Source organism: Eptesicus fuscus, chromosome 19, assembly GCF_027574615.1.
Source record: "Eptesicus fuscus isolate TK198812 chromosome 19, DD_ASM_mEF_20220401, whole genome shotgun sequence".
In the NCBI taxonomy this organism is placed as follows: Eukaryota; Metazoa; Chordata; class Mammalia; order Chiroptera; family Vespertilionidae; genus Eptesicus; species Eptesicus fuscus.
In genome coordinates this window covers 5,322,092-5,346,988 of record NC_072491.1, presented here as the reverse complement: position 1 = coordinate 5,346,988, position 24,897 = coordinate 5,322,092, and the positions used below count along the sequence as shown (strand labels likewise).

The following is a 24,897-nucleotide window of genomic DNA, read 5'->3' as shown; positions in this document are numbered from 1 at the left end:
TCTGAGTGTCAGAGCTGTAGGAAGCCATGTCACACCACTCTTGCAGATGTTGGCTCTGCCAGGGTCTATCTGATCGCTTCTCATCACTTCCAGGGCCAACGCCCTGCCCCATCCACCATCAACTCTTACCTGGATGATGGCAATCCCCTAATAGACTTCCTGCTTCTGCCCTGTCTACTGTCCACACGCCAAACGCGGCATCTTTTCAAAAGTGCATCGCATACCTCACTGGGGATCTAACCTCTGTACGACCTGCCTATCCCACTTCAAGTAAAACAAAGTCATGAAAACGATCAACAACGGCCTGCACGCACTTGACTTCACTTCCCGATGAATTCTCTCCCTCATTTCAGCTGTTCACAAGTGAGGAATTTCTTCCTTTAGTGAGTTCCTCCAGCTGGAATCTGTCCCCCAAATAGCTACAGAGTTCACCTCCCTCTGTTTCACTTTAAGCCTTACTTCAAGTCACTTCTAAGGCTTTCGCTGTCAAACTGCACACACACCATCACCCATTAATTTATACCACATCCTAACCTTCCTTCTAGGCCTCCCTTGGTTTGAGTTGGGGTGACACACAGGCTTTCCATTTAATCCCCAAACGGGGGTCAGGGCTCAGCGGGGCCCGAAGTCGAGGCAGAGAATCTCCCCAGCCTGGAACTCACCTTCTGCAAAGTGTGCCTCCTCCTCACCATCTGCGAAGTGAAGAGTGTAGGGTGGGGAGACGCCAGGTCAGCGGAGCCGAGGGTACCCCTGCTGGAGCCTCTCACATCCCCGCACCTGCAGCCCCCACACTTCCTCCTCCGGGCCAGGTGTGCCAGCTGTGCTCAGGGTGCCATGGGGAACCCTTGCATCACAATCACCTGGGACATTTGTGGAAACGCAGAGTCCTGACCTCACTCCATTCCTGCTGAATCATATCTTCTGAATCAGTCTCTAAAGGGAACCTGGAAGCTTAATTTTATTACTTTATTTTTCCTATTTATTGAGATATTGACATATAACACATAAATTAAAGGGTACAATGTGATGATCTCACACACACATATATTACAAAGTGATTACCGCAATTAGGTTAGCACCTCCATCACCTCACAAATTACCCTTTATTCTGTGGTGATAACATTTAAGATCGCCATCTGGGCCCTGGCTGGTGTAGCTCAGTGCTTAGAGCGCCGGCCCATGCACCAAAGGGTTGCGGGTTCAATTGGAGGTCAAGGGCACATGCCTTGGTTGCAGGTTCAATCCCTGGCTCTGGTCGAGTGCAAGAGGCAACCAATCAATGTTTCTCTCTCTCCCTCACCCCCACCTCCTTCCCTCCCTTCCACTCTCCAAAAATCGATGGGAAAAATATCCTGGGTAAGAATAAAAAATAAAAAAAGACTAATATTCAGTCCTCAAATTAACTTACTGTTGTCATTAGAGGAGGGGTCAACAAACTTTCTATAAAGGGCCAGATGGTAAATATTTAAAGAAAGATATAACACCAATCAGAAAGAATATATGCACCCCTATGTTCATAGCAACACAATTTACCATAGCTATGATTTGGAAACAGCCTAAGTGTCCATCAGCAGAGGAGTGGATTAAGAAACTGGGGTACATCTACACAATGGAATACTACAATGCTGTAAAAAAGAAAGAACTCTTACCATTCACAACAACATGGATGGACATGGAGAGCATTATGCTGAGCGAAATAAGCCAGTCGGAGAAAGATAAATACCACATGATCTCCCTCATCTGTGGAATATAATGAACAACCTAAACTAATTAGCAAAAACAGAGCCAGAGACATAGAAGCATCGAACAGACCAATAAACCTCAGAGGGAAGGCAGGGATGGGTGGGAGAAGGGGGAGGGAGGGGGTAAGATATCAACCAAAGGACTTACATGCATTTATATAAGCATGACCAATGGACACAGACAGTAGGGCGGTGAGGGCGTGTGCTGGGGGGTGGGAGCAGCCAGGGAGAGGTCAATGGGGGAAAAGGAGACATATGTAATACTTTAAACTGTGAGGCGCAGCTACAGGGTTTAACAGGTTCAAGCCTTGGACTGATGAGAGGGCACAGTCCTCTCGTGGCAAGTCCCAGTGTGGATGGCAGAGCCCTCCCAGGACAATGATAGCCAACAGCTGGAGTTGTGAGCTTGAACCTGTGGTCCGAACACGTGGCCCCACGTGCCTGAGTGATAGAGGCTGCAAGTAAACAAAGCTGGATCAGGTGCATGTGATTGAGTGGGATCGAAGCCCACCAGAACGTTGTAAACATCTGACCCGCCCTCACTGTGCCTCAGTGGCATCGGCTGTAAAATAAAGACACGGCTTGTGGCCCGTGGCGCTGTCTCCCCACCAGAGAAGCAGCGTCCCACCGAGACCCAGCTTTCATCCTCTTGTCTGTCTTTTCCCAATGCTTCACCGCCCCCTCTCAGGGTCACCGAACCTGGCTGAGCTGGCGTGGCACATAAGGCGCCCTGGGGCTGAGGAGGCCATGGCCGTGCCAGCCCGCCACATTAAACAATAAAGAAATTAAAGATACATATATATATACACGCCTATGTGGCAGTTTTAAAATAAGTCCACAAATCCTTCCTCCATTCAGGAGCTGAGCTTGCCTGGGAGCTGAGCTTGGCGACTGACTTCTAACCAATACAAGACGCAGAGTTTTCAGGGTGTGTGACTAGGTCATAAAGGCATCAAACTTTCTCCTCCCGCTCCCTCTCTCTCCCGTTCTCTCTCATCCTCTACTCTGAGGGAAGCCACCTGCCATGTCACGAGGACACTCAGGCCACGTGTGGGCAAGGAACTGAGGCCTCCTGCCAACAGCCACATGGGAAACCTTCCTCAAAACAGGTGCCCAGCCTCAGTGAGCCTGCAGGTGGCTGCGGCCTCTGCCAGCCTCAGATGCAGTCACAGGAGAGCCCACGCCTGCACCAGCAGCTGAGGCCACTCCCAAATCCCCGACCCACGGGAACAGGCCGACGTAAACCAAATGTGTGCTGGTTTAAGCCAGGTTTTGGGGTGATCTGTTTCACCTTTCTGAGATGCCAGTTATTAAAATACAGACATTTCACTCCTGTATCCCCAACAGCCAGCATAATTAATTAAACAGGAACTGTAAGAAATTATCTAAAATCTGCTTTTAGAACTTGCATAATTGGTCCCTCTTATTGAGGGAGGGAGGGAGGGAACTGCCTGTAGAAGGAATGCAGGGCCTCACTGTATCCCGGGGAAGAACAGTCAGCAAGGACACACCTGAGAGGCCAAGCCCCGCGGAATGAAAGCCTCCGGTCCCACGTGGGGACTGTCTCCACGTCCTCTAGAAGCAAAGCCGCCAGAGACATTCACATGAAGGCCAGCTGGGCACAAAGCCCCTGCAGCACCTTTCTGACTTGAGCTGCCTGGAGACCTCCTGGCTCTGCTCCCAGCACACCTGGGGCAGGTGGGAGCACTCTCCCGCCCCCTGCTGGCCTGAAAAGGCCAAGGAAGAAGGCCTGGCACAGCTTACCCACACTCCATTCAAGCACTCCCTTCCTCCCTGATCTTAGAGACTGTCAGCATAGAGGCTCCCCGCCTCCTCAGAAAGGAGAGAAGGTGGGTCATGGCAGCAAACCCCTGTCTGGTTCCCTCTGTGACAACTAGGGCGAGGCGGATTTAAAGCCAAATCAGATAACCCAGGGCTAACTGTGTTCAAATGCAAAGACCCCTGATGTTAAAAAAACACACAACTAATGATGTGTGCTCTACTGCAGGCCCAGGAAGCAGGGAGAAGAGCAGTGCCCAGTCCCTACCAGAGGGAGGGGCATCCTGAGACATGCTCCACTGCCTGGGGATTTCTAGAAATTGAGGAGTGATTTCAATGTCTCAGACCACAGACCCCTCCTCCCACCCAATCTTCTGGGGCTGCCTGTGGGACCACAGCAGGGACACCCAGGCTTCCAAGGCGGCCCTCACTGTTGTCTGGGTTCAATTCACTGGAGAACAGCTTATTGAGTATCACCTTCGTGTTAGGCACTGGAACAGGTTCTTCAGAGACATTATTTAATTTGATTCACTAACAACCAATAAAGCGAGAAAAAGGAAGCCAGGAGATGGAGCTGTCCAGTAGACATCGCCCAGCGGTGACCTCAAACTCCACGCCCAGACCTGTGCAGGGGCAAGTCTTCGTGAGGACGGGCTCTGTTCTCCAAGAAGACAGCAAATCCCCACGTTTTTGTTACCAGGAAACCCCGGATGAGCTCGGGCTGCCTGTCGCCGAGTCCAATAACGAAGGCAGGGTCGAATCACAGAAGACATTTATTGAGAAGGTCAGCCAACCAAGAAGAGAGGGCGCTTACAAGCATTCAAATCCTCTCTGACAGCAATGAGCAGGGGACAGGATTATACAGGGGAAGTGCTAGGGTGAGGCTGGGAAGGGAATACAGCTATGCGCAGCCCTGGGGGTCCCTATTGTCCTTAGCCATCAGGTAAGGAAATGATGTTGATGAGATGATGTTTTGACTCCTGGTGGGTCAGTCTGACCATGCTTATCAGTTCTGCTTGCTGGGTTCACAGCAGAGTCACCTCCTCCATCGCTTCGCACAGGCCTTGGAAAGGAAACTTAGGAAAAACTTAACCCCGTATTCACATAAGTATATGTGTTCTAAGATTTAAAATAATGTGATTATTTTTCAGATTAATTCAGGAGCTCTATCTATCAGATTATAAGTCCCCCTATCATTTGCACCAGCCCTGCTTTCTGATGGGTTGACCAGGTTGCAATATTTTGAAACAGTTCCCGTGCTTGGCTGAATCCATTTAGAAACTAGATGCCCTGCTTACTGAGCAACATTCAGACTCTTCACGGCTCCTGCCTGGGCTCAGCATGGACAACACATTTCCCACAGAACCCACAGTAATCCCGCAGAAGGGCTGGCGTTTCTGGAAACCCCGGAAACAGCTCTAAGTTCCCCATAACTCACGTCTTACCTCCCAGAGCTCTTTATGAGAATTATTCAATACAACGAATGCAGTGTCTTATTAAAAGGAAGATTCTAGAAGCTATAAAAAGAAGCCATTCCATGTTAAATGCAGTGGGGAGGCTGCAAAGGGGGAGGAGAAAGCTGAGGAGGGAGGTGGGAGAGCAGAGCAGAGAGAGGGGCTGGCCTTTAACTCAGAAGTCCCAAAGCAAATCAAGGAAAGTGTCTGCCATCACCAAGTCCTGCTCTGTGGCAATGCTGCCACCTTCTGGTGTAAATTATAAATTCATTAGAAAATAGCGCCAATCACAGTCATTCAATATGAATTCAATTCATTCACAGATGAAGCAGGAAGATATGATCCTATGGGTTTACATATATATCCCCAAAGTATTCCTGGGATATATTTAAAGCAGAACTAAATATATATACTTTTCAAGCTCCTACCTTTTAAAAATGCCACTGAGTGCCCGAGCAATTAGAGAAACTCCTTCAATGTTCTCCCTACATCTATGCATGCCCCCCACCTTCTAACCGATCCCCCCACTCAGCAGCCAGAGTCTCCTGCCATTTGTGACAGCATGGACAAACCTTGAAAACCTTGTGCTAAGTTAAATAAATCAAACAAAGACAGAGACTGTCTACCCCTTATATGTGGAATAGATACAGACTCACGGATACAGAGAACAGCCTGGGGGTGTTTGCAGCAAAGGGCAGGACCAGGACTGACTAGCCTCACTGGACTGACGCCCTGGCCTGCCCCCCAGGAGGGCTCAGGCCTCAGCCAGCTGCGTCAGCACGGAGAGGGTCGCATAGAGGGCAGACAGGGGCTCCTTGGCTTCCGGGTCCCAGGTCTTCGGCTCCATCTTCAGGCCACACTCATCCAGCAGCCCATAGGTAATGACCAAGCCCTCTCCCTGGAGTGGGGCAAGGAGCTTGGGCTGGAGGGTAAAGGGAATGTTCTCGAAGCACTTGAAGTTGGGCTCCAGGATCCCCCTCACCTTGAAGAAACAGTATCAGATGTTACAGGTCAGCCTCTGAGGTCAGGAAGAGAGAACCTGTGGTCAAGGGCCAGGGGTCATGCAGGGTAACTGTGGGGGCGGGAGCTCTGGGGTCGTGACCTGTTCCTATCTTGCGGTCAGTGTGGCCACGGACACGTTGTTGGAAATCACTGAGCACTGGCTCCTCAGCTGCTAGATAGTGACACTGACACTTACTCAGCAAATAGTGGGGTTTGGAATTGTGTGTGTATGCCTGCGTGTACAATGTGTGTGTGTGTGTACATGTCTACACACACATGTACTTACACATACATATGCAGAGAAAGAGCATGCAATTTGCAAATGCTAACCATGAGAGTACAGCAGGGATATAACTCAGATGCCCTGAGATCCCCAAACCTGTGTTCCTAGACCGCTATTTTAGAACTGGGGGGAGGGCCCTCTGCAGGGTTGCCATGGAAACTGAGACTTTCCCCAGGTAGACTCATGCCCACTGGGCCTGTCTCCCAGACAGAGATGCAGCCCAGATTTCCCTGGCCCACACCAGGACCTCCCCTCCCCTCCCAGCAGCAACCTGAGTCATCTCTCCTTTCTCAGAACCATTCTCATCCTGCTTCCCTCAATCTATTCCCAGGATGCCGGCCCCTGGGGATTGCTCACCAGGTCCCTCTGCGGAAGGAGGATCCTCTTCTCCATGGACTGAGCCAGCAGATCATGTTGGATGTCACTCAGCACTGGGGACAGAGGGACATTTGGGGAAAGAGTCAGATTTTCCTCTCCCCATGGTGAACTCAGAGACCTTTAGAGGCGAACTCTAAGGCAGAGGAATAAAACTCGCGGGACATGAAGGTCAAGTTCCCCGCTCTGGGAAGTCCTCCTTCTGCTCATGCTCGTGGGATGGTCTCCAGGAAGCTACCTAACATGGTCCAGGGTGGGCTTCTGTGGCTGGACCGGCATCACCGCCCCCACTGACCCACTGCATGAACCTGGCTGGCCTCGCAGGCCTCAGGCTCTGTCACAGGCAAGCTTATCACCCTGAGCCCTCCTGACCGCGGAGGGGCCTGTGAGGTGAGGGTGAGAAATCATAACCTGCCAAGGGGGTTGGAGAGGTGACACCTAATGCAGCCCGTTCGGGGCTCTGGGGGACCAACCTTGTGACTCCCCCATTCTTCCTCCAAACCACTCTTACCTATTAAGGCTTCAAGCAGGTAAAGGAGGAGGGACTTTGAGCCAACCTCTGGATAGCGGGAGTCCTTTCGCAGTTCAGTTAGGATGGCGCCACCAGGGCCCTCCAAATGCCCGAAGGGTTCCAGTTCAAGCTGTGGGAGACAGGGCTATTCATGATGGTGATAATGACATCAGTGATTTCCCTGTCAATTCTGCATCTACAGTCATTAACCAAGGAGTGGGGGTAATGGCTCTAGGTACCCCCAGGGAATACGGAGCACCCCAGTCTATGAAGGCTGCCTTCCCTGGCCCTGGTCATTGGGCACAGGGGCAGAGTCCCCAACCTCAGACATCCTTCTCATCCCACTAAGATTACCCCCATTTTCCTTTCCCCAAATGCCTTGGCAGCCGTACCCCTGAAACATCCCCCATTTATAAGTCGGTTCAGCCTTAGGGAGCAGCAGGGCCCCTCACCTTGTCTATGAGGTCCTGAAGAGCATTCATGGGGCTCCTAAGCATGGCCAGGAGGTTGGAGAACACAACACCCCGCCTGCCCTTCGAGAGCTCGGCCGCTTTCACCGTCTGGGAAACCTCCTCTTGCAACAGCTTGAAATCTGCCCTCAGGACCAGCCCGGATACCTTTGTCAGTCGTTGTCGACCTATGAACCAGGAGGTCACGGTTCAATTACTGGTCAGGGCACATGCCCAGATTTCAGGCTCAATCCCCAGTGTGGGGCATGCAGGAGGCAGCCAATCAATGATTCTCTCTCATCACTGATGTTTCTATCTCTCCCTCTCCCTTCCTCTCTGAAATCAATTTTTTAAAAAAATTTTTAGGAAAAAAAAAAAGAAATCTGTCCTCGGGCATTAATGCCAACCAGAAAACAGAGACAATTCTCAGATTAGAACATTTCTTTCCCACCAACGTGAACAAAATCCCTCTTCCCTTCAAGCTGCTGACCCAGAGAATCCCTGAAGATGGCATGATTGAGCTCTGGGATGGAATTCCACAAAAGGCTACACAAATGGAGAGTCTCCACTGAAATAAGGTGGGCAGTACATGCAGGGAGGAGAGGAGAGGATCGGGAAGAGGAAGAAACTGATCAGATGCTCACTCCTGACACGTCAGAAATAATGTGGGTTCTACATTGGACTCCAGAGATGAAAATGTCAGAGATTCTAGCATTGGACTTCAAAATGAGGTTGTCATGACAATTATATGAATATATAAAATATTTGGTAATACATGCAATTGTGCCTATATCTTCAGGGTCTATAAGGAATTAATGAAAGAGTAGATGTTGGGGGCTGCCTGCTTCTGCCAGGACACCTGCCTCCAGGGGACCTTGTGAGAGTGAGAAGTCACTAGAATGGAAGCACCAGGGAGGCAGGCATTTCTGTTTGGTTCACTGTCCTATCCCAGTGCTCAGAAAATGCCTCCTGCCCAATGAGCCTTCAATAAATGTTGGCTGAATGCATGCATGCATGAATGAATGAATGAATGAATGAATGAATGAATGAAAAGTAGCCATGACTAAAGTGTAAAGCTGGAAGTAAAGCTCAGTTTTCTGAGTCGTTTCAAAACCTCCAATTTGGGTTCTGAGCTTTGCCATTTCCTACCCAGCAGCCTCAGTTTCCCTCTTAGTGAACACCCAGCCTGAGTGGTTCCTGCACCGTTCCTAGAAAGAGAATGGCAAGAGGTCATCTCCCTTTCTCATCTCCCAAATTTGCTTTAGAGACACTTCCTAGGCTTCCGCCCTCTACTGCTGTCACCCTCTTGCTTAACCTCTTTCTGCTCCATCCCAGTCCATCCCTCCACATTCCTGACCCTTCCTAGCCCTTCTATCCCACAGAAACTATGGCCTGTCGCTGAGATCATGGTGGCAAAGGCAGGGGCACTCTGTCCTACTCACCAGATGACTACAAGGAGGACCCTCCCCACCCCAGCAAACACACACTCACCTCTTCGAAGGTGGGAAGGTTCTTTGCTGCCTAGAGAGAAATCAAATTAACACGTAAAAGTTAGTCTCTGAAGATTCTGTTTGTCTACATTCTGCCCCCTCACCTACACATCTTTCCATCCACCCCTGCCCTTTGCCCAGGGAATCAGAGCCCAATCATGTGGGCTTTCATGTAAAACGGGGTCTTGTGGAGGGATCACATCCCACCCTACAGTCTCCTGTCCACTTAAGGACTGTGGTTGACATATGCCTGCTGTTGGAAAGAGGAACAGAAGTGGTCACTCACAACAGCTCAGTCTCTGCTCCCCAAACACACTCTCCTACCCCAGTACTCAAAGGAGACAGGATCTCCCTGAGGCCAGGGGCCTGTGTGGGTCAGAGCAGTGAGATGAGGAGGTGGTGGAGGAGCCTGGGTGGGGAAGGTTTCCCTGTGGGGTTGTCGGAGCTGAGCCCCAGCAGGGTGTTTATGGGTGTCCAAAGGGGGTCAAGGTACCCCTATGTTCATAGCAGCACAATTCACCAGAGCTAAGATTTGGAAACAGCCTAAGTGCCCATCAGCAGATGAGTGGATTAAGAAACTGTGGTACATTTACACAATGGAATACCACGCTGCTGAAGAAAGAAGGAACTTTTACCATTTGCAACAGCATGGATGGACCTGGAGAGCATTATGCTAAGCGAAATAAGCCAGTCAGAGAAAGATAAACATCACATGATCTCACTCCTTGGTAGAATATAATGAACAACATAAGCTGATTAACAAAAATAGAGCCAGAGACATAGGAGCATCCAACAGACTGTCCAACCTTAGAGGGAAGGCAGGAGAGAGTGGGGGGTGGAGGTAACAGATGAACAAATGACTTGTATGCATGCATATGAGCATAACCATGGACACAGACAGTAGGGGGTGAGGGCATGTGCTGAGGGGTGGGAGCGGACGGAAACAGGTCAATGGGAGAAAAAGGAGACATATGTAATACTTTAAACAAAAAAGAATTTAAGTTAAAATAAAAGGGGAGAGGGTGAAGGTCTCACCGGGACTGAGGTCTAAGCATTATGGCCAACTTACCTGCTAAAAAGGTATCATCATCATCATCATCATCGTCATCATCAACATCATCTGTGATGTGAAAAATGCCTGGGTGGGAAGAAGCCAGGTCAGCAGAGTTGAGGGTATTCCTGCTGGAGCCTCACATCCCAGCACCTGCAGCCCCCACACTTCCTCCTCTGGGCCAGGTGTGCAGCTTTGCTCACGGTCACCTGGGGACCCTTTACATCAGAATCACCTGGGACGCTGTGGAAACTCATTAGAGTCCCTGACCTCACTCCATACCCTCTGCATCAGGCTCTCTAAAAGGGAAGCTAGATGTTGTGGTTCCCATAGGCACCTGGGTGAAGGTTATCCACTCTGGTCTCACATTGGAGAACTGCCTTGTCCACAGAAAGGAAATGGCCTCCCACTGCCCTTTGTCTTCCTCCCCAGGACTCTCCTCCCTCACACAGCTACTCCCTCCTGCCCTCCTCCTGGGTGGTTTCACATCTCACATAGAGAAATGTTCATAGTTCTGAAACTTGCCTAACAATCATATTGATGTGTATGACAAGGGCCAGGAGCCCATGAAGGAAGGAGACAGAGGGAAAGCAGTCCCATTATAGGAGACCCCAAGACCATGGTGACGCAGTATCCAGGGAGAAGAGAGTCCAAGGCAGGAATAATCAAGTGTGTGGTCGTTGATGATGATGTGAGTAAATTCCCTGGAGGACAGACTGCAGTGGGGTGAGGCATAGACAGCAGGTAGGGAGTGAGCAGGGTGTAGAAGATTCTTTAAGGAATTTGTCTGTGAGGGTACACTGGGTGGGAAGAGGGGACACGTGGGACAGAGGGGTTATGAGATGGCAGAACCCTGGCGTTGTGGTCAAGTCAGGGCAAGGGTCCAGGTGAATTGGAGAGAGGGAAGATAGATTTGCCTGAGCCACCTTATCAGACATTTATCTCCATCAGCTCTGGAGCTAAGATCTCACTTCCATTTCAGAAGTAAGATAGGGGACAGAGGAATTCTGATTTTCTCCAAAGCCACAAAGTGAGCAACTTATTGAACTGTTCTTCGTATTAGTTTACGCTATGAAGTGTTTGGAGGATGAAATTAGTTCATGGAAGTGCAATGCTCACTGCACTGGGCCATTCTTTGTGAAGGTTCCTTCTAGACCCCCTTGGGCCTGAACTGTAGAAACAGACAAGCTTCGTGCACCCCCTAGTGGGCAGGACATGACTTGCAGACACTGCTGTGAGGTTAGCCTTTGGAATCTAACTCCATTTAGTTCACACTTGTCAACACTTATAAAACATATTTTTGCAGTTTGAGTTCAGCCACTGACCCTACAAGATTGGAGAATTCATACTCATTCCATCTACTGCCACTGACAGGAGGTCACTGACTGCAGGACCTGCCCTTCACCAGATGTTGCAGTGAGGACTCTATAGTGAACAGTGAATGTGTACGCGTGTGTGTGTGCATGTGTGTGTGTGATTGTGTGTGTGATATGTTATATAATAGAAGGGTAATATGCAAATTGACCAAACAGTAGAACTACCAGTCACTATGACACGCACCGACCACCAGGGGCAGACGCTCAATGTAGGAGCTGCCCCCTAGTGGCCAGTGTGCTCCCACAGGGGGAGCACCACTAAGCCAGAAGCAGGGAACCTCGCCAGTTCCACAGGAGCCAGGAGGGAGGATTACGGGGAAGGTGGGAGGGACCCAGGCTGCTTTCACAGGACGTGGGCCAGCCATCTCCTCTCCAGGCCTGCGCTCTGCCTCAAAGGCTCCACACCAGCCCCCCTGTCACTGTCCCTGTCCCCTCCGACTCCGGGGGGCCGGCCCAAGCTGGGTGCAGCGATGAAGCAAGCATTCCACAAGGCCACTAACGCTGCCTGCTCTCAGTAGCTGTGCCTCAGGACTGGAGGACTCTGGTGAGCTGAGAGGACTGGGCGCCACCATCTTATGGCTATGGGTGCCACCATCTTTGTGACGAAGTAACGGTTAATTTGCTTATGCCCTTTTATTAGATAGGATAATTTTTAGTTCAACCACTGATGCCACAAGATGGAGAGTTCATACTCATTCCATCTACACCAGTGACAGGTCACTGACAGCAGGACCCACACTTCATAAGATGTTGCAGTGTGTGTGTGTGTGTGTGTGTGTGTGTGTGAGAGAGTGAGAGAGTCTGTGAGAGTGAGAGAGAGAGAGAGAGGATGTTATATGTGGTGAGGGAACCCCCAAATTCCAAGTAGACATATTAGGTTGACCTCTACCTGGGACTCAACACTTAGGCACAAAGGCACCAAGAACCCTAAGCTAGTTGTTGCATGCATCTACAATTAAATGAAGGGAAGGGAAGGGAAGGGAAGGGAAGGGAAGGGAAGGGAAGGGAAGGGAAGGGAAGGGAAGGGAAGGGAAGGGGAGGGGAGGGGAGGGGAGGGGAGGGAAGGGAGGGGAGGGGAGGGGAGGGAAGGGAGGGAAAGGGAAGGGAAGGGAAGGGAAGGGAAGGGAAGGGAAGGGAAGGGAAGGGAAGGGAGGGGAAGGGAGAAGAAAGTAAATAAAGAAGAAAAAAATAAATAAGTAAATGAAAAGTGGGGCTGAGCAAAGTGTAAATTCAGAAGTAAAACTCAGTTTTCTGAGTTGCTTGGAAACCTCCAATTTGGGTACTGAGATTGTGTCTTCCCTACCCAGCAGGCTTCAGGTTCCCTCTTAGTAAACACCTAGTCAAAAGGGTTCCTGTGTGCTTTCTAGAAAAAGAATGGCAAGTGGTCTTCTCCCTTTCCCTTCTACCATATTTGCTTTAGAGATAACTCCAAGGGTTCTGCCTTCTACTGCCACCCTCCTCTTGCTTAATCTCTTCCAGCTTCATGCTAGTCCATCCCTCCAACTTTCCGACCTTTCTTGACCCTTCCTGACCCTTCCCATTCCACAGACACTATGGCCAGACCCGGGGCCATGGTGGCAAAAGCAGGGACACTCTGCCCTGCTCACAGATGAGTACAAGGAGGACCCCTTCTCAACCCCAGCAAACACACACTCCTATTGGGTGGATGGAGCGTCTTGTGCTGCCTAGAAGGGAAATTAAATTACCATCCAAGAGTCAATCCCTGAAGACTCTCCGTTTATCTACATTCTTCCCCCTACTCCCTGACCCCTCTTTTCCATCCACTCCTCCCCTTTGTCCAGGGAACCAGAGCCCAGTGGCCCAGGAGAGGGTGGCAAAGGCAATCACGTGGGGTTTCAGTTGTAACATGGGGCCTCGTGGAGGGATCACATCCTACTTTCCTGGCTCTACAGTCTCCTGTCCACTTAAGGATTGTGATTGCTACTGGAAAGAGAAATACAAGTGATCATTCACAAAGGCTTAGTCTCTGCTCCCTCTACACACACACACACACACACACACACACACACACTCCAACCCCAGTACTCAAAGGAGACATGAGGCTCTCCCTGGGGCCTGGGGCCTATGTCACAGCAGTGAGATGAGGAAGTGATGGAGGACCCTGGCTGGCTAAGGTTTCCCTGTGCATTTGTTAGGGCTGAGGCCCAGCACGGTGTTTATGGGTGTCTAAAGGGGGTCTAGGTCTCACTGGGTCTGAGGTCTAAGCATTATCAAAAGGCCAACTCACCTGTATCGGTTACCTGAGGTTCATCACATATCCAGTGAGCAATTTCTGGGTGAGAAGAAGTCGGGTCAGCAGAGCAGGGTACCCCTACGGGAGCCTCACATCTGCCAATGCAGCCCTCACACCTCCTCCTCTGGGCCGGTGTGCAGCTTTGCTCAGGGTCACCTGGGGACCCCTTGCATCAGAATCACCTGGGACACTGTGGAAACTCATTAGAGTCCCTGACCTCACTCCATACCCTCTGCATCAGGCTCTCTAAAAGGGAAGCTAGAACCTGCGGTTCCCATAGATACCTGGGTGAAGGTTACCCACTCTAGTCTCACATTGGAGAACTGCCTTGTCCACAGAAAGGAAATCGCTTCCCACTGTCCTTTGTCTTCCTCCCCAGGACTCTCCTCCCTCACACAGCTACTCCCTCCTGCCCTCCTCCTGGGTGGTTTCACATCTCACGTAGAGAAATGTTCATAGTTCTGAAACTTGCCTAACAATCATATTGACATATTTGACAAGAAATAGGAGCCCATGAAGGAAGGAGACAGAGGGAAAGCAGTCCCATTATAGGAGACCCCAAGACCATGGTGACGCAGTATCCAGGGAGAAGAGAGTCCAAGGCAGGAGTAATCAAGTGTGTGGTCATTGATGATGATGTGAGTTAATTCCCTGGAGGACAGACTGCAGTGGGGCAAGGCATGGACAGCAGGTAGGGAGTGAGCAGGGTGCACAAGATTCTTTAGGTAAGTGGGCAGTGAGGGGACACTGGGTGGGAACAGGGGACACGCGAGGGTGAGGGGTTATGAGATGGCAGAGCCTTAGCATTGTGGTCAGGTCAGGGGAAGGGTCCAGGTGAACTGGAGAGAGGGAAGATAGGTATGGCTCAGCCACCTTATCAGACATTTATCTCCATCAGCTCTGGAGCTAAGATCTCACTTCCATTTCAGAAGTAAGATGAAGGACAGAGGATTCTGATTTTCTCCAAAGCCACAAATGAGCAATTTATTGAACTGTTCTTTGTATTAATTTACACTACGAAGTGTTAGGAGGATGAAATTAGTTCATGGAAGTGCAATGCTCACTGCACTGGGCCATTCTTTGTGAAGGTTCCTTCTAGGCACCCTTAGGCCTGAACTGTAGAAACAGACAAGCTTCGTGCACCCCCTAGTGGGCAGGACATGACTTGCAGACACTGCTGTGAGGTTAGCCTTTGGAATCTAACTCCATTTAGTTCACACTTGTCAACACTTATAAAACATATTTTTGAAGTTTGAGTTCAGCCACTGACCCCACAAGACTGGAGAATTCATACTCATTCCATCTACTGCCAGTGACAGGAGGTCACTGACTGCAGGACCTGCCCTTCACCAGATATTGCAGTGAGGACTCTAAAGTGAACAGTGAATGTATACGTGTGTGTGTGTGTGTGTGTGTAAGAGATAGAAAGGGGGAGAGAGAGAGAGAAAGAGAGAGAGAGAGAGAGAGAGAGAGAGAGAGAGAGAGAGAAGGAGAGAGAGAGAGAAAGAGAGAGAGAAAGAGAGAGAGAGAGAGAGAGAGAGAGAGAGAGAGAGAGAGAGAGAAAGCTGTACGTGGTGAGGGAGCCCCAATCTCCGATTAGACATATCAAGTTGACCTCTATCTGGGACTCAACATTTGGGCCAAAGGCACCAAGGACCCTGAGCTAGTTGTTACATGAATCCAAGAATGACGGAATTAATTAATTAATTAATTAATTAATAAAGAATGAATGAATGAATGAAAACTGGGGCTAAGGAAAGTATAAATTTGAAAATAAAACTCGGATTACTAAGTTCCTAAAAACCTCAAATTTGGGTTCTGTGATTGATTCTTCCCTACCCAGCAGGCTTAAGGTTCCCTCTTAGGAAACACCTACTCAAAAGGGTTCCTGGATTCTTTCTAAAAAAGTGGCCTTCTCCCTTTCTCTTCTGCCAAATATGCTTTAGAGACACTTCCAAGAGTTCTGCCCTCTACTGCCACCCTCCTCTTGCTTAACCTCTTCCTGCTTCATGCCAGTCCATCCCTCCAACTTCCAAACCTGTCCGGACCCTTCCCAACCCCTTCTTACCCTTCCCATCCCACAGACCTATGGCCACTCCCCGGGGTCATGGTGGCAAAGGCAGGGGCACTCTGTCCTGCTCACCAGATGAGTACAATGACCCTCTCCAACCCCAGCAAACACACACTCACCTCTTCGAAGGCGGGAAAGTTCTTTGCTGCCTAGAGTGAAATGAAATTAACACGTAAAAGTTAGTCTCTGAAGATTCTCAGTTTGTCTACATTCTGCCCCTTACTCCCTTCCCCCTCTTTCCATCCACCCCTGCCCTTTGCCCAGGAAATCAGAGCCCAGCAAAGGCAATCACAGGGGCTTTCAGCTGTAAACGGGGCCTCATGGAGGGATCACATCCCACCCTACAGTCTCCTGTCCACTTAAGGACTGTGGTTGACATATGCCTGCTGTTGGGAAGAGAAACAGAAGTGGTCACTCACAATGGCTTAGTCTCCGCTCCCCCAACACACACACTCCTACCCCAGGACTCAGGAGAGACAGGCTCGCCCTGAGGCCAGGGGCCTGTGTGGGTCAGAGCAGTGAGATGAGGAGGTGGTGGAGGAGCCTGGCTGGGGAAGGTTTCCCTGAGGGTATGTCAGGCTGAGCCCCAGCAGGGTGTTTATGGGTGTCTGAAGCAGGCGTCCTCAAACTACGGCCCGCGGGCCACATGCAGGTATTTTTGCTGTTTTGTCTTTTAACTTCAAAATAAGATATGTGCAGTGTTCAAAGGAATTTGTTCATAGTTTTTTTAAACTATAGTCTGGCCCTCCAATGGTCTGAGGGACAGTGAACTGTCCCCATTTTTAAAAAGTTTGAGGACCCCTGGTCTAATGGGGGTCAAGGTCTCTAAGGGACTGAAGTGTAAGCATTATCAAAAGGCCAACTCACTTGTTGAAAAGGTTTCCTGATCAGCACCATTTGTGAGGCAACGAATATCTGGGTGGGAAGAAGCCAGGTCAGCAGAGCAGGGTATCCCTGCTGGAGCCTCTCACAACCCTGCACCTGCAGCCCCCACACTTCTTCCTCTGGGCCAGATGTTCCAAGTTTTCCCAGGGTCTCCTGGGGACCCTTTGCATCAGAATCACCTGGGACACTGTGGAAACTCATTAGAGTCCCTGACCTCACTCCATACCCTCTGCACCAGGCTCTCTAAAAGGGAAGCTAGAACCTGCGGTTCCCATGGGCACCTGGGTGAAGGTTATCCACTTTGGTCTCACATTGGAGAACTGCCTTGTCCACAGAAAGGAAATCGCCTCCCACTGCCCTTTGTCTTCCTCCCCAGGACTCACCTCCCTCACACATCTACTCCCTCCTGCCCTCCTCCTGGGTGGTTTCACATCTCACGTAGAGAAATGTTCATAGTTCTGAAACCTGCCTAACAATCATATTGACATGTTTGACAAAGGACAGGAGCCCATGAAGGAAGGAGACAGAGGAAAATCAGTCTATTATAGGAGACCCCAACACCATGGGGACGCAGTAGCCAGGGACAATAGAGTCCAAGGCGGGAATAATCAAGTGTTTGGTCATTGATGATGATGTGAGTAAATTCGCTGGAGGACAGACTGCAGTGGGGCAAGGCATGGACAGCTGGTAGGGAGTGAGAAGGGTGCACAGATTCTTCAAGTAAGTGGGCAGTAATGGGACACTGGGTGGGAAGAGAGGACACGCGGGAGTGAGGGGTTATGAGATGGCAGTGTCAGGCACTGTGGTCAGGTCTGGGGAAGGATCCAGGTGAACTGGAGAGAGGGAAGATAGGTATGGCTCAGCCACCTTATCAGACATTTATCTCCATCAGCTCTGGAGCTAAGATCTCACTTCCATTTCAGAAGTAACATGGGGGACAGAGGAATTCTGATTTTCTCCAAAGCCACAAAGTGAGCAACTTATTGAACTGTTCTTCGTATTAGTTTACGCTATGAAGTGTTTGGAGGATGAAATTAGTTCATGGAAGTGCAATGCTCACTGCACTGGGCCATTCTCTGTGAAGGTTCCTTCTAGGCACCCTTAGGCCTGAACTGTAGAAACAGACAAGCTTCGTGCACCCCCTAGTGGGCAGGACATGACTTGCAGACACTGCTGTGAGGTTAGCCTTTGGAATCTAACTCCATTTAGTTCACACTTGTCAACACTTATAAAACATATTTTTGAAGTTTGAGTTCAGCCCCTGACACCAAAAGATTGGAGAATTCATACTCATTCCATCTACTGCCAGTGACAGGAGGTCACTGACTGCAGGACCTGCCACTCACCAGATATTGCAGTGAGGACTCTATAGTGAACAGTGAATGTATACGTGTGTGTGTGTGTGTGTGTGTGTGACAGAGAGAGAGAGAGAGAGAAAGAGAGAGAGAGAGAGAGAGAGAGAGAGAGAGAGAGAGAGAAAGAGAGAGAGAGAGAGAATGCTGTACGTGGTAAGGGAACTCCCAATCTCCAAGTAGACATATCAGGTTGACCTCTACCTGGGACTCAACATTTGTGGACAAAGGCACCAAGGACCCTGAGCTAATTGTTACATGCATCCACGAATGAAGGAATCAATTAATCATTTAATTAATTAATAAAGAATGAATGAATGAATGAAAACTGGAGCTAAGGAAAATATAAATTTGAAAATAAAACTCGGTTTTCTGAGTGGCTGGAAACCTCCAATTTGGGTTCTGAGATTATGTCTTCCCTACTCAGAAGACTTCAGGTTTCCTCTTAGGAAATACCTAGTCAAAAGGGTTCCTGTATTCTTTCTAGAAAAAGTGGCCTTCTCCCTTTCTCCTATGCCAAATTTGCTTTAGAAATACCTCCAAGAGTTCTGCCCTCTACTGCCACCCTCCTCTTGCTTAACCTCTTCCTGCTTCATGCCAGTCCATCCCTCCAACTTCCCAACCTGTCCTGACCCTACCCAAACCTTTCCTACCCTTCCCATCCCACAGACCTATGGCCACTCCCAGGGGTCATGGTGGCAAAGGCAGGGCTAACCTACCCTGCTCACCAGATGACAACAATACCCTCCCCAACCCCAGCAAACACACACTCACCTCTGGGAGGTTCTTTGCTGCCTAGGGAGAAATCAAATTAACACATAAAAGTTAGTCTCTGAAGATTCTCAGTTTGTCTACATTCTGCCCCTTACTCCCTTCCCCCTCTTTCCATCCACCCCTGCCCTTTGCCCAGTGAATCAGAGCCCAGCAAAGGCAATCATGTGGGCTTTCAGCTGTAAAATGGGGCCTCATGGAGGGATCACATCCCACCCTACAGTCTCCTGTCCACTGAAGGACTGTGGTTGACATATGCCTGCTGTTGGAAAGAGGAACAGAAGTGGTCACTCACAACAGCTCAGTCTCTGCTCCCCAAACACTCTCTCTCTCTCTCTCTCTCTCTCTCTCTCTCTCTCTCTCTCTCTCTCTCCTACCCCAGTACTCAAAGGAGACAGGATCTCCCTGAGGCCAGGGCCTGTGTGGGTCACAGCCGTCAGATGAGGAGGTGGTGGAGGAGGCTGGGTGGGGAAGGTTTCCCTGAGGGGGTGTCGGAGCTGAGCCCCAACAGAGTATTTATGTGTCAGAGAGGGTCAAGGGCTCAGCGGGGCCTGAGGTCCAAGCAGAGAACCTGCCCAACTCACCTGCTAGAGATGTTTTAAAAGATCAACACTCTCAGATGGAGTAATAGGCTGGGTGGGAAGAAGCTGAGTCAGCAGAGCAGGGTATCCCTGCTGGAGCCTCACATCCAAGCACCTGCAGCCCCCACACTTCCTCCTCTGGGCCAGGTGTGCTCTTTGCTCAGGGCCCCCTGGGGACCCCTTGCATCAGAATCGTCTGGGACACTGTGGAAACTCATTAGAGTCCCTGACCTCACTCCATACCCTCTGCATCAGGCTCTCTAAAAGGGAAGCTAGAACCTGCAGTTCCCATGGGCACCTGGGTGAAGGTTATCCACTCTAGTCTCACATTGGAGAACTGCCTTGTCCACAGAAAGGAAATCGCCTCCCACTGTCCTTTGTCTTCCTCCCCAGGACTCTCCTCCCTCACACATCTACTCCTTCGTGCCCTCCTCCTGGGTGGTTTCACATCTCACGTAGAAAAATGGTCATAGTTCTGAAACTTGCCTAACAATCATATTGATGTGTTTGACAAGGGCCAGGAGCCCATGAAGGAAGGAGACAGAGGGAAAGCAGTCCCATTATAGGAGACCCCAAGACCATGGTGACGCAGTATCCAGGGAGAAGAGAGTCCAAGGCGGGAGTAATCAAGTGTGTGGTCATTGATGATGATGTGAGTAAATTCGCTGGAGGACAGACTGCAGTGGGGTGAGGCATGGACAGCAGGTAGGAGTAGGAGGGTGCACAAGATTCTTTAAGGAAGTGGGCAGTGAGGGGATGCTGGGTGGGAAGAGGGGACATGGGTGAGGGTATGAGATGGCAGAGACCTGACATTGTGGTCAGGTCAGGGGAAGGGTCCAGGTGAACTGGAGAGAGGGAAGATAGGTTTGCCTCAGCCACCTTATCAGACATTAATCTCCATCAGCTCTGGAGCTAAGATCTCACTTCCATTTCAGAAGTAAGATGGGGGACAGAGGAATTCTGATTTTCTCCAAAGCCACAGAGCGAGCAACTTATTGAACTGTTCTGCATATTAGTTTACACTATGAAGTGTTAGGAGGATGAAATTAGTTCATGGAAGTGCAATGCTCACTGCACTGGGCCATTCTTTGTGAAGGTTCCTTCCAGGCACCCTTAGGCCTGAACTGTAGAAACAGACAAGCTTCGTGCACCCCCTAGTGGGCAGGACATGACTTGCAGACACTGCTGTGAGGTTAGCCTTTGGAATCTAACTCCATTTAGTTCACACTTGTCAACGTATTTTTGCAGTTTGAGTTCAGCCACTGACCCCACATGATTGGAGAATTCATACTCATTCCATCTACTGCCAGTGACAGGAGGTCACTGACTGCAGGACCCGCCCTTCACCAGATGTTGCAGTGAGGATTCTACAGTGAACAGTGAATGTGTACATGTGTGTGTTAGTGTGTGTGTGTGAGTGGGTGTGTGTATGTGTGATATCCTATATAATAAAAAGGTAATATGCAAATTGACCGAGCAGTAGAACAACTGGTCCCTATTACACACACTGACCCACCAGGAGGCAGACGCTCAACGCAGGAGCTGCCCCCTGTGGTCAGTGTGCTCTTTCAGGGGGAGCGCTGCTAAGCCATAAGCCAGGAGCCATTCTGCTTCCACAGGAGCCGGGAGGGCCCTGTGCCGATTCCATGGGAGGTGGGAGGGACCCACGTTGCTTCCACGGGAGGCGGGCCCACCATCTCCTCTCCAGGTCTGCACTCAGCCGTGGAGGCAGCGGGCCAGCCCCTCTGTCACTGACCCTGTCCACTCCAGCTCCAGGGGGCCGGCCCAAGCCAGGCGTGGCAACGAAGCTAGTATTCCGCAAGGCCAATAACGCTGTCTGCTCTCACTGGCTGTCCCGCAAGACTGGGGGACTCTGGTGGGCATAGAGTACTGGGCACCGCCATCTTGTGGTATGGGCGCCACCATCTTTGTGAGGAAGTAATGGTTAATTTGATATTTCCCTTTTATGAGATAGAATAATTTTGAAGTTTGAGTTCACAGCCAGTGAGAGCAGACAGCGTTATTGGCCTTGCGGAATACTAGCTTTGTTGCCACGCCTGGCTTGGGCCGGCCCCCTGGAGCCGGAGTGGACAGGGTCAGTGACAGGGGGGCTGGCCCGCTGCCTCCACGGCTGAGTGCAGACCTGGAGAGGAGATGGTGGCCCCGCCTCCCGTGAACTCTTGATCCCACAAGACTGGGGAGTTCATACTCATTCCATCTACACCAGTGACAGGAGGTCACTGACTGCAGGACCCGCCCTTCACCAGATGTTGCAGTGTGTGTGTGTGTGTGTGTGTGTGAGAGAGAGAGAGAGAGAGAGAGAGAGAGAGAGAGAGAGAGAGAGTGCTGTATGTGGTGAGGAAACCCCCAATCTCCAAGTAGACATATCAGGTTGACCTCTACCTGGGATTCAACATTTTGGCACAAAGGCACCAAGTATCCTGAGCTGGTTGTTGCATGCATCCACAATTAAATGAAGGGAAAGGAAGGGAAGGGAAGGGAAGGGAAGGGAAGGGAAGGGAAGGGAAGGGAAGGGAAGGGAAGGGAAGGGAAGGAAAGGGTAAGGGTGAAGAGAGTAAATAAATAAGAAAAAAATAAATAAGTAAATGAAAAGTGGGGCTGAGCAAAGTGTAAATTCAGAAGTAAAACTCAGTTTTCTGAGTTGCTTGGAAACCTCCAATTTGGGTACTGAGATTGTGTCTTCCCTACCCAGCAGGCTTCAGGTTCCCTCTTAGTAAACACCCAGAAAAAAGGGTTCCTGTGAGCTTTCTAGAAAAAGAATGGCAAGTGGTCTTCTCCCTTTCCCTTCTACCATATTTGCTTTAGAGATAATTCCAAGGGTTCTGCCTTCTACTGCCACCCTCCTCTTGCTTAACCTCTTCCTGCTTCATGCCAGTCCATCCCTTCAACTTTCTGCCCTTTTTGGTCCTTCCCGACCCTTCCAATTCCACAGACACTATGGCCAGCCCCCAGGGCCATGGTGGCAAAGGCAGGAACACTCTGACCTGCTCATCAGATGAGTACAAGGAGGACCCCTTCTCAACCCCAGCAAACACACACACCTGTTGGTTGGATGGAGCATCTGGTGCTGCCTAGAAGGGAAATTAAATTACCATCCAAGAGTCAATCCCTGAAGACTCTTCGTTTATCTACATTCTGCCCCCTACTCCCTGACCCCTCTTTTCCATCCACTCCTGCCCTTTGTCCAGGAAACCAGAGCCCAGTGGCCCAGGAGAGGATGGCAAAGGCAATCACATGGGGTTTCATGAGTAAAAAGGGGCCTCATGGAGGGATCACAACCCACTTTCCTGGCTCTACAGTCTCCTATCCACTTAAGGATTGTGATTGCTACTGGAAAGAGAAATACAAGTGATCACTCACAAAGGCTTAGTCTCTGCTCCCTCTACCCACCCACCCACACGCACTCCAACCCCAGTACTCAAAGGAGACATGTGGCTCTCCCTGGGGCCAGGGACCTATGTCACATAAGTGAGATGAGGAGGTGATAGAGGAGTCTGGCTGGGGAATGTTTCCCTCTGCATTTGTCAGGGCTGAGCCCCAGCAGGGTGTTTATGGGTGTCTAAAGGGGTCAAGGTCTCACTGGGACTGAGGTCTAAGCATTATCAAAAGGACAACTCACGTGTTGTAAAGGTTTCCAGATCATCACGATATGCGAAGTGAAGAATATCTGAGTGAGAAAAAGCCAGGTTAGCAGAACCAACGGTATTCCTGCAGGAGCCTCCCATCCCAGCACCTGCAGCCCCCACACTTCCACCTCTGAGCCAGGTGTGCAGCTTTGTTCAGGGTCACCTGGGGACCCCTTGCATCAGAATCACCTGGGACGCTGTGGAAACTCATTAGCATCCCTGACCTCACTCCATACCTTCTGTATCAGGCTCTCTAAAAGGGAAGCTAGAACCTGCGGTTCCCATGGGCACCTGGGTGAAGGTTATCCACTCTGGTCTCACATTGGAGAACTGCCTTGTCCACAGAAAGGAAATGGCCTCCCACTGCCCTTTGTCTTCCTCCCCAGGACTCTCCTCCCTCACACAGCTACTCCCTCCTGCCCTCCTCCTGGGTGGTTTCACATCTCACATAGAGAAATGTTCATAGTTCTGAAACTTGCCTAACAATCATATTGATGTGTATGACAAGGGCCAGGAGCCCATGAAGGAAGGAGACAGAGGGAAAGCAGTCCCATTATAGGAGACCCCAAGATCGTTGTGACGCAATATCCAGGGAGTAGAGAGTCCAAGGCGGGAATAATCAAGTGTGTGGTCGTTGATGATGATGTGAGTAAATTCGCTGGAGGACAGACTGCAGTGGGGCAAGGCATGGACAGCAGGTAGGGAGTGAAAGGGTGCACAAGATTCTTTAAGGAATTGGGCAGTGAGGGGGTACCGGGTGGGAAGAGGGGACACGTGGGACAGAGGGGTTATGAGATGGCAGAACCCTGGCGTTGTGGTCAAGTCAGGGCAAGGGTCCAGGTGAATTGGAGAGAGGGAAGATAGATTTGCCTGAGCCACCTTATCAGACATTTATCTCCATCAGCTCTGGAGCTAAGATCTCACTTCCATTTGAGAAGATGGGAGACAGAGGAATTCTGATTTTCTCCAAAGCCAAAGAGCGAGCAACTTATTGAACTGTTCTTTGTATTACTTTACACTACGAAGTGTTAGGAGGATGAAATTAGTTCATGGAAGTGCAATGCTCACTGCACTGGGCCATTCTTTGTGAAGGTTCCTTCTAGGCACCCTTAGGCCTGAACTGTAGAAACAGACAAGCTTCGTGCACCCCCTAGTGGGCAGGACATGACTGGCAGACACTGCTGTGAGGTTAGCCTTTGGAATCTAACTCCATTTAGTTCACACTTGTCAACACTTATAAAACGTATTTTTGCAGTTTGAGTTCAGCCACTGACCCCACAAGATTGGAGAATTCATACTCATTCCTTCTACTGCCAGTGACAGGAGGTCACTGACTGCAGGACCTGCCCTTCACCAGATGTTGCAGTGAGGATTCCATAGTGCACAGTGAAAGTGTACATGTGTGTGTTAGTGTGTGTGTGTGTGTGTGTGTGTGTGTGCGTGCGTATCTTATATAAAAAAAGTGTAATATGCAAATCAACCGAACAGTAGAACAATCAGTTGCTATGAAGCACACTGACTACCAGGGGGCAGAGGTTCAACACAGGAACTGCCTTCTGGTGGTCAGTGCCCTCCCACAGGGGGAGCGCTACTCAGCCAAATTTCATCCTCACAGCTGGTGAGCACAGTGCCTGCAGTGCTAAGGATGTCCGACTATGGGGAGTGGGTCTAATCCAGCAGTAGGCAGTTGGACCACCCTTGAGGGCTCTTAGACTTCGAAAAGGCGCAGGCCAGGCCCCCCACCCCCACCCCCTGAGTGCACGAATGTCGGCACCAGGTTTCTGGTATATAAATATACATATATATACATATATATACATATAT

At 50.1% G+C, this 24,897-nt stretch overlaps 1 protein-coding gene and 1 long non-coding RNA gene across 2 annotated transcripts in view; both read right to left on the bottom strand.

Annotated features, from left to right (window-relative positions):
• Window positions 1-4,278: 4,278 nt before the first annotated feature.
• The window catches only part of LOC114229799 (gasdermin-C-like), a 34,387-nt gene continuing 13,768 nt past the window's right edge, over window positions 4,279-24,897 (bottom strand). The window contains exons 6-10 of the mRNA XM_054708739.1: window positions 10,155-10,223; window positions 7,599-7,783; window positions 7,147-7,276; window positions 6,618-6,691; window positions 4,279-5,957 (exon numbers count right to left, since the gene is read on the bottom strand). Coding sequence (XP_054564714.1) covers window positions 5,730-5,957; window positions 6,618-6,691; window positions 7,147-7,276; window positions 7,599-7,783; window positions 10,155-10,223 — 686 coding nt within the window. The 3' untranslated portion in view covers window positions 4,279-5,729. The remainder of the gene's footprint in view (window positions 5,958-6,617; window positions 6,692-7,146; window positions 7,277-7,598; window positions 7,784-10,154; window positions 10,224-24,897) is intronic.
• Window positions 13,761-23,093, bottom strand: LOC129147197 (uncharacterized). Its single transcript, XR_008554532.1, has 3 exons — window positions 23,067-23,093; window positions 18,849-18,869; window positions 13,761-13,805 (listed from the first exon to the last, which is right to left on the bottom strand). It is a non-coding gene; the product is annotated as an uncharacterized LOC129147197 (long non-coding RNA).